Genomic DNA, 15,503 nt, shown 5'->3' on the forward strand with positions numbered 1-15,503 from the left:
TTGAACCATGAGAGAGTCTCCTGTTAGTTTAAGTCAAAAGGTGGCAAACTTTTTTGATAAAGCGTCACATAATAGATAGTTTAGGCTTTGTGGGCCATATGTTCTTTGCAACAACTCTGCCATTGTCACATGAAAGCAGCCATAGACACATACAAACAAATGGGTGCAGCTGTGTCCCAATAAAACTTTATAAAAGCAGGCTGCAGGCTAAATTCAGCCCGTGAGCCTTTGTTGCAGGCCCTTATTTAAGTCTCTGTGTCACTGACTCTATCCCTTCCTTCTGAGGCTATTATTTGCTAAGCGTTTGCTGCAGCAAGGCCTGGGCTTTCACGAACACCTTCTCATTTAAGGTGCCACTGCGTGGCTTATGTGCACCTTGAACACAGGCCTGTCATACCCAAAGCCTATACTTTCAAGCCATGTGATGCTCGGCTACTAGAACACAGGCACACTGTCCACAGCTGTGCTATAGACTACAGAGTGCAGCTGCACTTGCGGCTCACTGCATCCTGAGTCTCTCATGAAGATGGGAGGACACAAGAGTCATGGAGGCCAACATGGGTGAAGTCACATCCCAAGGAATCAATAGAGTTGCTGGTGAGGTGGCCTGGGTGAGTCCTGCCTCTGATTGAGACCTTGTGTAGTGTAGAGGTCAGGGTTGGGGCCCCAGCCTCTTTGACTTCTCCAGCCAACCTATGACCTCACTGTGTGCGGTCCTGGCACAGAGGGATTCTCCAGGGGATCCTGAGATCCAGGCCATCTCATCCCAGAATAGGACAAATGGCTTATCCAAGTGGTCATAGTCTGGCTATACTAAAGGTTTGGTTCAGGGAGCCTGGAGGAGATCCAGGCAGTGTTTTGCAGCAGTTCAGAGGTCCCCAAGTGAAGGCTGTTGGCTGAGAAAAGACAGCACAAACCGAGGCTGAGGAGAACGCCACCCCCTGCCCATTTCTACTTGGGGAGGGCCCCACTCAGGGAACTCAAAGAACTTTGGGGACCCAGAGGCAGGAGGCAGGGCAGTGAGAGGTCAGCCTTTTATCTGCCCAGACAGTAAGCCTCTGTTCCCAGTCAAGGGCCAAGGAGGGCAAGATATGGCCAGGAACTCAAATAATTGTGCCTTGGGGCAGTGCAATTTCAGAGGCAGCTTTTACCAAAAGCACCATCCTGGACACAGAGGGGAAAGGACGGTAAAGAGCTGGGCAACAGAGATCAAAGCCTCAAGAAATGTATGGCCCAGAAGTGCCCCTGAGTGGGAAATTCAGCCTCACAGAGAATCTAAACTTTGAAGGAAAACCATGGATTTCATCTGCTTTTGACTGCCATGTCCTCAGAGATATACTTTGACTTTTTCCAGCATCATTTTCTCAGTAACGGACAAATATTTCACTCAAATGAGCTGTTTTAAAATAACATGTTCCAGAAGGTTTTTTCAAAAACTCCATAATTTATAATAGCAAATGACATAGGGGTAATTACCAAAATCTGATATAAATAAGTGTGGTTAAAAACCTCATTTGAACCAATTTCCTCTCACTCTTCTTGTGAAGGAAAATTCTGTTTTCCTTTGAAACTTCCCATTTCCTGCACATGTGAAAGGTGGGGTGTGTAGAGGTTAAGAGATGGCCAGAGGCTGGATGGAGCAGTTGGGCTCAAATCACAGCCATGCCATTCACAACCAAGTCCTGGGTCCTGAAGACAGAGATAGGGAGGATGGCTGACAGCGAGTGACTGCCATTGGTTCACATTTCCTTGGCACCTGTGACAGGCTCATCATCCCTGTCCACAGCAGGTACCCGTACATGTGCACCTTTCTTCCTATTTCTACATCCTTGCCTCTTGTCTCTACTTAAGTCATCCCCCAGAGCTAGGGCATGTTCAACAATAGCATTGATCACTGACAGCTTCTTCAGCACAAAATCTTAGTTCAACAAGATAAACCTATATCTGTCAAGAAGAAATTCACCATAATTTAATATTTGGGGGTATATAATCTGAAGTTATTTATACATGTGGATATCTATTTAGCTATTTCAGTGAATCATCACAAGACTTGAGCATTTCAATCCAAAACCTGAAGTTGTTTGAAAAGACATTTCTCATTAGGAGGACGGGATGTATTTTATTCCTGCCATGGTGTGTGTCTTTGTGCCCCAAGAGCCCAGTGATGCTTTGAGGGCAGGGATCTTGTTGTATGCTTGGTCTCCTCTTTAATCCTTGGGACAGAGAGGACAGGAGGGACACACTGTAACACAAAGTGTTTCTGTTGGTGAATCAGGGGTGTGTATGGTGGTTAGTAAGCATTTGTGGATTAATGGTTTCATAATAAAATTTTCCATGCAGTTTCCTTCCCCCAACTATTCAGATTTCCTTCATGGAGTCTGGGGGTTCCCGAAGTTTGATAAGACCTGTCTCATGTAATTAACTGGTAAAGTGATTGACAGCTGGGTGTACCTTACAGTCTGGCTACAGGAAAACATTTAACCACAGTGAGATCATTTGACGGCTTCACGTGACAGACATGTCTAGTATGAAAGGATCCTCTGAGATCCAAGCCCCAGGGTGCCATCATTGGTGACAAAACAAATAGCAATTGGGTATCAGTGAACCATTCCTGAAGGTGCCAGGCAGGAGTTTGCAAACTTGGTAACATGAAGCCCTCAGTGTCCGGAGATGACTTTACAGAGAACCATCAAAAGGGGTCCTTGGAGTGTGGTCACCAGGCCTCTCATCTCCAGTGAAACTGCATCAGATGGCTTTTTATTTCATGTGTTTTCAGACTTTATCCAAGAATTGATTTTGTAGAAATGTCATTTCTGATGGAAATAATTGCAGTGGAAATTTGTAGCTGTGACACCACTTTTTGTGTACGCTTTCCAGAGTGGGGACCCAAGGTGGGAAGCCACTTCTTTTGGACATTCAAGAATACATGGCCTTCATTCCAGAGGGGAAGAGCAGTATTACCGGCATCTGAGCCAGGCGTGCCCACTGGCCTGGAGGACCAAATGGCTCTGAATGATGTTTTGATTGTTTTTGTCTCCGATGTTCTTGGGTTTTGCTCCTCACCCCTCATGAGGCTGACCCTTGGAAGACAAGGTCTGTATCCTGTGTCTACTGTGCAGCTCTTGCACATGGGAGGTGTTCACTGGTTTAAAATCAAAGTGTGTCAGACTCGACTGTGGCAACCCAAAGGTGGCACTCTGGACTGAATTCACCGGAAGTGAGCAGAAAGCTGAAGCCTTCTGGTTTGCACCACTGGTATCGAAGATGTCCTTGGAAGCTTGAGACTTATGAAGTGAGCCCAGGTTTTGTAATAGGCTGGGAATGAAGAGGGGTGTGTGTAGGGTAAAATCTGGAAAGTGGCCCAGAATTTAACTACTGGTACCTCATTGTGCTGCACAGGTTACCTGCCAGAGAGTAGGTTGCCTTTATTAATAGACTTATTAATTAATTTGCTGTCTTTATTAATAGATGTGTGGGGTTCAGTGGGGGAAGGCATGGGAGAGGCAATGCTGAACCCAACCTTAAAATAACCAAAACTACCTTGCTGAATTCTCCATATCTGTGTGCCCGGCTCCTCTACATGAGGTGAAAAAGGAGTCTCGCCTGAACACCACACTGACCTCAGGTGAAATCAGACAGAGGGGCTTTGAGAAGCAAAACACAGTGCCAATAGCCAGGCACATTGTAGACTTTGTAGACTGAGGTAAAGAGGCAGGAATGGTGCCTGAAAAATGATGGTGTAGAAAAGAGTTTTAAAAGCATGCCCAAGGCCAATGGTAGTGTAGACAGCAGTTCTTCTGTTGTTTCCAGTTATCTCAGGGACCCATGCACCTTCCTGCCCTGCCCCAGACCAAACCAGACCCCTAAAAGAACACCCCTCTGCCTTGAACCAGGGCTGACACCAGTCTGTCACTGAGATATGCAAGAAAGTAGTAATGAGCACGTGGGTGTGTAGTCATATTTCTGTGTACATGCGTGCATATGTGTGAATGCTTGTGTGCATGTGTGTGTGCATGTGTGGTATACAAGGCCTGTCCAGAAAGTATCAAGCCATCTACTATGAAAAATAGAGACATTTATTGAAGATATAAGATACAAGAAACATTGTACATAGGACCATGATGCCTCAGTTCCCTTCAAAGTAGGCACCTTGGGAACTCACACAGTTCTCCCAATCACCATCAGCTGCCCCATCATATTTTCTGGAATCTCATTGATGGTCTGAAATCTCTTCCCTTTCAAAAACACGATTTTAGTTTTGGGGAAATGCCAGAAGTTTCAGGGCACCAAATCTCAGCTGTTGGGGTCTGAGTCACCTGGGTGATTTGATGTTTTGCCAAAAAACTCTGCATGAGACGTAAGGCATGAATGGGGGTGTTAGCATGATGAAGCTGCCAATCACTGTTGCCCATAGCTATGACCTTCTCAATCATCCAAATAGCTTCTGCAGAGGCATGCCCAAGCTTAACACAAAATTTGATGCAGACTCGGTGCTGTACTCACTCAGTCATTTCTAATGCAACGACCACACAGTACACCTGCTACTCAGTAGCATCTCCTGCCCCTACTGACTAGTACAGTAAAGTCATCATTGTTCACATATGTGCATTCCAGTCCACTCTCCTTGGCTGCCAGGTCACATCAATGTTGTGCTAACTGTTTTGGTCATATCAACAATGGCTGGACTTTTTCTGGACAGACCTTGCATATGTGAGTGCCTGTCTGTATGCTGGGGGGCGGGACAGGAAGGAAGGGTGAGGTACAGGTATTTTAGTGTTAGAATCAGTTTCTTCCCTTTGGTGACATGCACTCCTAGCATCCTCAACATCATCCCATCCTGTCTGCCACTTAAGAACCTGATGACTGAGTTCCTGTGGTGCAAACAGTGCACTCCAAAAGTTACCGGAGATCTCTGCATCCCAGTCCTGTCAGTCTCCTACACCTGACTGTGTGAATTCTTACAAGGCCTATAACTTATCTGAGCTTTGCTTTATTTCCCTGTCAAAGAGGAAGACAGTAGCTCTTGAATGAAGAAAGGAAACAGATTTGAAAGTGCCCAACAAAGTATAACACACATTGCAGTAAGATTTGTGAGATTTCAACAAAAGACAAAGCTTTAAGTCCAGGGGTGGCTCTGTGGTGGAGGCATTCCAAGAACTGGTGGGAGCATTATTCTCTGCTGGTGCCCCTGAGGTGACCTTAAGAGGCAGCTGCTCACTGCTTATCCAGGGGAGGGTGGGACCTGTGTGTGGGCTGGCCTTGGCTGGCAGAACTCAAACAGTCACAACCAGCCCTTATGTGGCTCTGTGAGTATCTCATTAACAGCTGCTAAGCCAGCAGGTGGGGGCTGGCAGAGGTGGGCAGAGCCAGCACAAGCGGCTGGAGTGGGGTGGATAAAGAAAGGCTTTTTCTTCTGAGGTGAAGAGAGTGACCTCAGGAGTGCATGGGGCTGGGTAGAAAGGACAGAGGTCATGGCAAGTTCTTCCCATCATCGTGGCTGCCCTGTCCCAGAGGTGGAGGGACAAACCTTGCACAAGGCTGGACAGTATCAGTGATGCACAGTAACATCCTGGGGAAATAACTTCTTTGAACCTCAGTTTTCATATTTCTAAACTGGCATTAATAATATCACATCCAGTACCACGTATATCCCTGCCGGTGTGAAGCACACAGAGTGGGCGCTCACCAGGTGTTATGCACCAGCCGGCCCTTTGTGCCTGTGCTAAGAGCCATACCACCACCTCTGAGCCCCGATCCAGAGTGGTCAGTGCAGCTCCAGCAGGCTCTTCATGGGTCCTTCTGGATGCCTCCCTGGGTGGCCTCTTTACACTGAGGTCCCCATCTTTGTCTCTGCCCAGATCTCCCACTGAACAGCCTTCCAGCTGTCACCTGGATGTCCCTTGAGTAACAGAGTCATGCTGCCCTCAAAAGAATCTTCCTCTTGGTCTTTTATGCATGATTCTACAAGGAACATCAATCGCTTCTGCCGTAATGAAACAGGGCAAAGAAAACTTATTTTTAAACTTTTAAGTGAAGGGCAGCCCAATTTCTTAGCATAAAAAGCCAAGAGAGTAAGAGAAAGATTGAGATAGAGGTAGAGTCAGAGATAGAGATAGAGAAAGAGAGAGAAAGACAGAGGGAGTCCTAAGTGTCCTCAAGCATTTACTTTGACTCTGTGAATCTTTCTAGGGCAAAGGTCAAGGCAGGAATTAAGAGCAGCCACTGCATCTGCCCAGCCCAGGAGTCCTAGAGAATTGGGCAAGGAGTTTGGGGTATGGCAGCCATGCAGAGCAGCATCAGAGCACCGGGAGCAGGGTAGAGTAGGGTGAGGAGATAGATACAGTCTGGGGACCAGTAGGCATCCAGCTCCTTGGACTTGAATGGGCACAGACAGGGCTGCAGTGTGACCTTCATCAGGCTAGGGGCTTTGCCTTCATGGGTCCCTTCTCCCCCAACACATTAAAAATTGTTTTTTATAGTGGTATTGGTATAAAGAGAAATATAATGTTTAGTCTTAAAAGTTCACTTTTTTCCTTTCAAGTTTAAAAGAAATAAATATTTGTGCGGGTCTCTAAAAGCACGGTAAAGCACTGTGCCCAATGTGCAAGTTAAGCCTGGCTGAGCCCTTCCCAGAAAACCCCACTGTATGTGCACATGAGCAGGCGGAGTTGGCTATGGCTCTAGGCAAGTCACAGTACCTCTCAAGTTCCAGTGTTATCACATGTAAAATGGAGATAAAAATACCTCCCGCAGGGCTGCTCAGGGTGAAATGAGATAACATTTGAAATGAAGCTTTGAGCCAGCGAGACAGTCACCAGAAGAGGAGAGTGGGTCAGGATAATTTATGGAATTTGTAGAAAAGGAAAAAAAGAGATTGGGAAATTAAAGAAAAATAAAATTGACTACTCTAGATTTCTAGCCATAGCTGAAAACGATTCACTAAAATGAGAACTTAAGGATGGCAATTCAAATGACAAGTCAGTCCCAGGGCACAGTCACAGGAAGCACAGCTTCTCCCCACAGAAGGCTAGGCATGAGGTGCAGGCTGGGCAGAAGGGAGAAGAGACCCTTCCAGGAGAGGGGGCCCAGCTTTAAAGAGTCCCTGAGACAGTCCCTGCTGTAAACCTGGTCAATGGCAGTACCAAGCAAAAGAAAAACATGACCGTGAGAGAAGATGTAGAAAGGTGGAGGGCGTAAGGGCCTGGTGGGAAGGGAAGGGGCTCCACATGTGCACAGGGTAGGGCGCGCAAAGACCACTGGACAGTGAGAGGTCAGTAGGCTGAACCAAGGGGAGATCAGAGGTCAGTATAGGTCGCTGAGTGGTGGGGTTTTACTCTTGGCTGGGAGGGGATTCAGGTGAATCCCGGACCCATAGTGCTCTCTATATAGATCAGGCTTTGTCCACACTGGTTGGAAATTCACATTCATTCATTCAGTGTTTTTAAAGAGCCTTCTCTTTCCTATGAAGAAAGGGACAGTGAGACCCCTTTTAATAAGAGGCTGGTATTCAGGTGAGGCTGGGGGAACAAGGATGGTTCGCCCATGGTATCACGCAAAGGAAACTGCGCTGCTGAGCCTTTGTGTGTTTCCTGGGCTGCTCTGCACATATTGTTCCCCTTCCTTGACAGAGACATGAAGGGGCAGGCATGTTGGAGGCAGCGCTCACTCAGGACCTGGGAAGACTGTGCCATCTGTCATTGGGTAATATTTCCAGTGGCAAATGGGCTAACAGAGGTAAGACCTGGGAACAAGGACAAGCAGGGCATACTCAAGACTCAGTGAGTCACAGTGATGAACATGTGCGAGGCACTATTCTAAGTGTTTTATCTATGATGATATGTTTAATCCTCAGAGAAAATCCTGATGTAGAAATGATTATTATCCCCATTTACCCAGTGAAGACTAGCTATAGAATCTGTGGGGTCCAGTGCAAAATGTAGGGCTCCCTGTTCAAAACTTAAGAATTTTAAGATGACAACGGCAGAGCATTACATCTAGTGAGTGTGGGCCCTTTGTCACATGCCCATGGAGCCAGCCCTGTCCTGGACGATGAACTGAGACAAAGAGGCCAGGCAATGTATTCAAGGCCAAAGCCAGGGCAGTGTGGATTCACATTCAAACCCAAATTCTTGAACTCTAAAGCTGATTGTTCTCACCTCCTTGTCACTAACAAATTGATGCAAAGTGTGTTTGGACTAAATGGTTCAAAAATGTACAGAAGATAAACCTGAACTGGAAGCCTCTACTTGTGTAAGGTTGTAGAGGGAGTGTTTGACAAGCACCTCAAGAGAAAGTGCCACTTCACAGCCAATGGACTTTGCTGCTTGGTGAACACAGATGGCACAGACTGGGGTCCAACACAAGAGGCAGGTGTGAATGCTTTATCTGGTTCTGATCTACAACCATAGTATCCTTCCCTTTAAGGTTCTGTTGAGAAGGCATGTGCCCACAGCTATCAATAAAATGTGAAGATTCTCCTTTACAGAGTCCAAGAGGGACAATGGCAGAGCTGGGGCCTTGTGCCAGCAGACAGCTGCACAGTTGAACGCCTCACAAGAACATAAGAACGTGCATTTACATGCAGGATGAGGGGGGCAAGGGCTTCTGGCTGTGCTCTCTGCAACTGACCTGCCAGTCGGTAGACCTCATTTGAAGTGGAGATACAATGCCTTCATCAGGGTGTGACAGATGCCAGTGAGATGACTGGGCAACCTTGCTTAGGTTTTACCCCTTACAAGCACCTTAGTTTTAGCAATAAGAGAAGGGACGTGTAACTTTAACTTACCCAGTTTGCTAGAGAAGCAGTAACAAGGGGGAATATATAACAAAATGTCAGAGTGATTCATCATCGTTGTTTTAAATTCTGTTCAATAATTCCAACAACCCGGCCATGTCTGCTTCTGAGGCTTGCTCTGTCTCTTCACACTGTATTATTTGCCTTTGGTATGCCTTGACAGTTTTTTGACAACTAGAGATAACATACTAGATAAAAGGAACTGCTGTGATATGGTGGAGGTCGGGGAGGGGACACACTCCACAGTCCTGGTATCAGGTCTGTCTTTAGTGAGTCTGTGCCTCTGCATTGTGAGCTTCACAAGTGCTTCTCAGTTTTTGTCTTGCTCCTTATGTGTGACAGGTGGCTAGACGGGGGCAGGAGTTGGGCGTTTCTCTCCTACCAGGTCCGTTAGGCTCTAGTAGATACCCCAGCAGATCAGACTCTGGTTAACTAGACTCCCTGAGGGCACGGCTGATTGAGAACAGCTGCTCTGGCACAATTCTGTAGGGTTCCTTTCCCCTTCTCTTGCCAGAAGCTGGGGTGGAACATAAGGCAGGTGTTTTCCTCTGAGAGAGGGAAATATATATATATAAATTTTTATTTTTAGAGAGAGAGAGAGAGGGAGGGAAAAAGAGACAGAAACATTAATGTGTGGTTGCCTTTCGAATGCCCCCCACTGTGGGCCTGAACCTTAACCTAGGCATGTGTCCTGACTGGAAATCAAACTGGCAACCCTTTGCTTTGCAGTCCAGCACACAATCCACTGAGCCACACCAGCCAGGGCATTTCTCTGATATATATTGTGGGAACTTGGTAGAGCTCCACAAGGTAAATCTCACAATATTGTGGAGCTTCCTGCCCCATGACGGGTCTCATGGAATTTTAAGGCTCAGAGTTTTCCACACTGAGCCTTCCCACAATTTGTCAATGTTAAAGAGTCATTAATGAAAGGTGGTAAAGATGTCTGGCCCGAGGGAGAGCAGGGCTTCAGAGCCAGACAGGTGGCAGCAAGTCCTGCTCAGCCCCAGGCAGGGCAGGCCCGTCTGCTCAGGCCCAGTGGCCCATCTGTGAGGTGGTGATAACCACACAGGTTCTGTGGCTGCAAGGGTGGGTGGGGGAGTGGTGCAGGGGCCCTGCTGAACCTGCCCGACCTGTGACGGATGCAGTGTTCTGGGCTCCATCTCTTGCTGGCATAGGAAGAAACTGGCTCTTGTCAGCATCTGCCATTTGCACACTAACATTTATTCTGGAAGAATGTACAAAAATGAAAATTTATAATAACTAAGGGAAGGAGCCAGCATTCCCTCAGAACTTTGGATTACATAAGGATCTGAATGACATCCTAGGCAAAGATGGGACCAGTGAGGGAGGCAGGGAGAGGAGGGGCAGGGAGGGAGAATGTAAAATAGGACTTAATGCTGAGTGGGAAGGAGGGCTAAGTGGTGACTGCTGGGGCCCATCAGCCGTGTTTATAGAATCCATTTTGGTTTGACTTTCTGTCTGTTTTAATTTATTATTTACTAACCTCCATTAATATGCCAAGTTCTGGACTAGGAGCTCTTGAGTGTATGGTTTCTAAAGGGCGCTTTGGTATTTGGAATGGACAAAGGCCTGGGAGTACTGAGCTTTAGGTCATCTCTGCAGTCCTACATTCATTTCCAATTCACTTCCTGAGGATCAACCTATGCCTATCCACACATGACAGGGAGGTAGGACATGGAGACCTTTGAAAGGTCAGAATCCTATCAAGGCGGCAGATCCAGGGATCTGTCAGAGCTCAAAAGTGTCCCCAGGGCCATGGTGGGTGGTTTTCTAGTGTCAAAAGTGCCCAAAGAGGTGGGGGTGCATAAACTAGGCCTGAACTGACAAGCAAGTGTGAGCCAGGAAGACAGTGCATGTGTGCATGTGCGTAGGGGTCGGGGGGTGAGGCAGGCAGTTGTGGGAGTGAAGCTGGAGAGGTAGGGTGGTACAGACATAAGGAGGAACCATGAGAGGTGACTCCAGGGCCAGCCTGAGCTGGCTATGCAAGGCAGAGTGGAAAGCAGCAGCTGGCCAGTGTGGGTCAGGCCTGACCACAAAAAAAAGGAGTGATGGCTGGCAGTGGTGAGCCCAGGGACCACAGGGCTGGGTGAAAAGCCACGGGTTATTAGGCGGGTTCTGAGTGTGCCACACGCAGTCTCTCTGGGTATAAAGCCACAGCAGTGGTGTTGCAGGCACAGGTCCCACAGTGGGAGGGCAGCAGAATGCCTCACTTGGTACACAGGGACAGGGACAGCAGGTCCTCATGTACCCTATGGCCCCCTCAGGTTGGCCACTGGAGCTCTGGTGTTGGCAGCCTGTGTTGGCAGTCTGTGTCCACAGCCTGGCTGAGGACTTGGTACTTGGGAACTCTGGAGTAAAGTCGTCCCCCTGAGTGTCTGTTCTGCAAAACAGCTAAGAAAATGCCCATGAGATCAGGCTCTGAAGGGTGACCAGCGCAAGGCCCACCACAGAAGCATGACATAGAGGTCCTGCTGCTGTCGTTATTGTTACATTGTCAAAAACAAAACAGCAGTTGTCAGCAAGCGAAGGAGATTACCAGCACCTGCAGGTTGGGATTTTGCTGATAAAGTCAGTTAACAACAGCCAGAGATGCCACTGTTTCTGGGCATGGTGCCAAGTCTTTATCCTCACGTGATTCCTGTGAAGCAACTGTTCTTTCTCCCATGTACAGATGAGAAAACTGAGGCTCTGAGGTATTGTATACCTCCCCAAAGCCAGTAAGTGTTGGAGGTGGGATCAAACCCAGGGTGACTTCACAGCATGTGTGGGATTAGGGTCCCTGCTCTGCCTCTTGCTTGCTGTGGGCGGGAGGACATGTTACTATCTGGGGCATGTTTCCCGTAAGGGGCAGGACCCTGACAGGACACAGGCAAAGGCCAGAAAGAGGTACTTTCCCAGAAGAAGAAATACACTATCTTCTACGTGTATTTCTACCTGCCCAGACTCACTCATAATTACAGAGGTACAGTCAAAAGTGGGAATGTTTTTTACTCATCAGATTGGCCAAGATAAAAACTGCACAGTGTGAGCGAGACTGCGGGGAAATAGCAACTTTTATTGGCTACTGGTGAGTGTTAGTAATCATGTGACCTTTTGGAGGGGAATTTTGTAGTATCTATTAACATTTTAAAGGTGCATACTCTTTGTTCCAGAAATTAAATTCTGGGGGGAATTTATCCTAAAAGTATACAAACAAATGCATGTAAAAATTTTCTTACAAGAGTTGTCATGGTAGTACTCTGGTTAGAAAAAAATCAAATAAAGACTGCAATACAAGCTAAATGCCCATTTGAGTAGAAATTGGTATAATCTTTACAATATATTCTTAAGGAAAAAAGAAAGATGAAGTAGAACACATAAAATAAGTTTCATTTTGTAAAATAAAAAGTAATTGTATATACATAAAATACTTCTAGAAGGATTCTCATAAGTCAATACAGTAACTGCCCTTGAGGTGGGTAGAAGGTGTCTTCCTCTTTCCTATTATTAACTCTTCATTCGTTGTTTAAATGTTTGTTTTTTGTTTGTAGCTTGTGCTTTTTGGGCCCATCATGTTTGCTCAGTCTCTAGAGGGTGTTTCAGCTGGGGTCTCAGAAGAGCATCTGTCACCCAAAGAAGCAAATAGACTTGACTTGCCAACCTCCCCTTGCTTGCCTGGTGAGGGGCCTCTTCCTACTCAATGTAGATAGGCTGACGTGTTCCCACTGCAAACACAGAGTGCCTCTTATCCCACACACCACTGTTTCTCAGGATATGCTGCAAGTCCCAGAAATAACTGCCCAGACTTAGCACCATTGAAAAAGCCCAGATGCTGACTGTGCCAATGTTACTCCACTAATACCTGGAGAGGTTGAGCAGTGTCTGAGATGGAATTCCATTTATACTTGATGCAATCCCTTCTGTTGTCAGAGGCAGCAGAGTCTATATAAGGCTGCCAAACCTTGCCATCACCTTACTGAGCATTGACCTCTTTCATCCAAGGGCAAGACAATGGAAGCACATACCTCATTTGCAATAACTGTGGCCTTTGGGCTTATGGGGAGCTGCGCAGGGTGGGCCTGGCCTCAGTGGGGACCAGCAGGTCCTCTTCATTCTAGTCTCTGGTTCTGAGAAACAGGGATGTAAACTGAAACACCCTGCCTGAGTTAGCAGCAAGAAATAGGGCCCTGTGGTTCTCCCAAAGCAGAGATCCTGCCATAAATCAAGTCTTAAGGGTAATCTGGAATGGTATACAAGTAGGGGCTGCATCCCCATCAGTTCTAGAAGGGTGGTGTTTGTAGCCATTGGTCAAGGTCTGAAACTTGAATCCCAGACCACCGCTGGGGGAGGGAGCAGGGGCAAGGCTTTGGGGCAGGCATGTCTAGCCTAACCAGACAGGGAATGTGGGAAGGCTGAACTTCCTCAGCACCTGAACAGGAATGCTTACTGTGGTTCTGTCCCATCAACTCCCCGCCCCTCACATACACACATGTGAACTCAGTAGTGTCTTGACTCACACACACTTGTAGACACAGACGTAAACACACTAACAAACATGAGCTAACAGATCCACAGTCTCATGTAAAACAAAGATGCCTGACGTCTCACACCTAGTACAAGTCTATTTTTGTGCTGAGCCATTTACACACACTGAATTCTCACAACCCAATGAGGAATACTTTATAATCCCATTTTGCAGCTGATAAATCCGCAGCTAGGAAGGTGGCTTGTCTAAGGTTGGTCCTTGGCTAGTAAGTGGCACACATGATCCCATTATAGACTGCCAGGCCCCCACTCTGTGACTCCGGTCTGCATACCCAGACCCAATGAGCCACGCAGGTACACAAGGAGGCATATAGTATACAGACACAGGCCTAGCCACACGCATCCACCTGGGTATTAAAGACCTAAAACGAGTTGGCGTCACCAATACTCTTATCGTTACATATTAATTACCTAACGTTATTATCGTCTGATTACATTATCGAACCAGAATGTCTATTCTCTCATAGTTTCTAATGACACAGCCAGGGTGGAGGTAAGAGGGATAAACAGTCATTCTTTTTATGAATACAATTTTAGTTTTTGACTGCAAAGCCCAGAGGAGGAGTGGGAGGGTCCGGTTGTTTTTGAACAGCCTCCCAAAGAATCTCAGGGTGTATGATTTCCTGTCAGCAACAAAAAGTGCAGGTTACGAAAAGAAACAGAGCTTAAAGAATGACAAACCATCTGTGCGTCCCTTTCCAAATCCAGCCGGCCTGAAAGCAAGTACAGAGATGGTGGAGTTGACTTGGAGTTTTCTCCAAATGCGCCCCATATTCCCTGCCTCGCCTTGTGACGTTGTTATTGGGCTGCTTAACGCTCTGCCTCTCCTTTTCTTTTACTTTTAGTAAAAGTTCTTGCCACAGATACTTCCTGACCAGAGAGCAAAATAACACATCGAGCAGAAGCGATGGCGGAGGTGCGCGGCGGCCCCTCTAGGCCCGCGGCGCACAGTCCGCGCGCCAGAGTCGGGGAGCAAGGCGGGGAACACCGCGCGCCGCAGGGCGGAGGGCACAGTGCCTAGGCGTCAGGGTCGGGGGCTCGGGCGCCGGAGAGCCGGAGCGCAGTGGTCGGGAGCTCTGAGCCCCACTCCCGGGCTGGGATTGGGGCTGGGGGTGGGGCGGGGATACGAAGGGGAACCGGACAGGGACTCCACGCGACCTAGGCGCCGTGAGCCCTGGGGCGGCACTTGCGTTCAGGCCTGAACCCGGCAGGCACCTCGACCACAGAGGCGGGGCATGGCCAAAGCACCGTGTCCTTGGCCGCGGCTCTGCCCCTTGTTCTCCTGTCGGCCCAGGCTGGAGTTGGTCTGGGACACCGCGGACCCCTCCCCGCGGCGGGTACTCACGGGGGTGGTTTGGCGAAGTGGTGGTGTTGCTCATCGTCGATGGCGCCGGCCGGGTAGGGACCGAGGGGCCCAGCAGAGCGGTGCGAGGGTCGCACGGGCCTGCTCCTAACCCGCTCACCAGCCAGAGGAAGCGGCCCTTGGGTCACACTCCTCTGCGCGGGCTGAGGGGAGGGGCTCCGGCCCCAGATAGGCAGACTTCATTTATTTTTCTGTGCAGACTTGGCTGGTGGGGTTTCCACCCTTTTTTTTTTTAAACGCACAACCCGCCCACTTCTGAACTCTTCCCTGCTCCAACTTTCCTGCGCAAGAATCACATTTTTCTATTTCTGTGCCCGTCTGCAGCTACCAGATACAGAGGTTGTGGTTGAGAATTCCCCCGTGTGGACTGAAAAACTCCCAGATGTGACACAACGGCCCACCCGGAAGGTGTCTGGGACGGTGACCAAGTAGGGACAGGCCCGCGTTTGAATTTTAGCTGATTTCTCTATTACTCAAATGGTGTGGCCTCTCCCAGCTGAGGGCATTTGTGTCCAGGAAAAGTTCCTGCCTCGCTGGCCCATCAGGGGCGCTGTCCCAATTCACGGGCTAATGTCTGGGAAAGATTCTTAGAAAAAAAAGATTGCTGGACAAAGGCTATGTGCTTTTTTTGGATCACTTTTGTCTGAGGCTTCCAGTCAGAGTGGAAGTTTATGGGGAATTCGCTTTACTTAGACAAGTAAACATTCTACTTGGATTTTGACACAGTCGTTAGTTTAATGGAGTGTACCCACATCCCGCACAAAGACTGTAGTGTTAAACGTGGCAGTATATTCTCCT

The 15,503-nt window shown here is 47.9% G+C and overlaps 1 protein-coding gene across 1 annotated transcript in view; it reads right to left on the reverse strand.

Moving 5' to 3' along the window:
* Positions 1–14,913, reverse strand: part of GYPC (glycophorin C (Gerbich blood group)) — a 39,990-nt gene extending 25,077 nt beyond the window's left edge. The window contains exon 1 of the mRNA XM_054575029.1: positions 14,688–14,913. Coding sequence (XP_054431004.1) covers positions 14,688–14,721 — 34 coding nt within the window. The 5' untranslated portion in view covers positions 14,722–14,913. The remainder of the gene's footprint in view (positions 1–14,687) is intronic.
* Between the last annotated feature and the right edge of the window lie 590 nt (positions 14,914–15,503).

The sequence above is a fragment of the Pteronotus mesoamericanus genome, unplaced genomic scaffold (genome assembly GCF_021234165.1).
Source record: "Pteronotus mesoamericanus isolate MK-2021 breed Mesoamerican mustached bat unplaced genomic scaffold, CSHL_Meso_final contig_27, whole genome shotgun sequence".
NCBI lineage: Eukaryota > Metazoa > Chordata > Mammalia > Chiroptera > Mormoopidae > Pteronotus > Pteronotus mesoamericanus.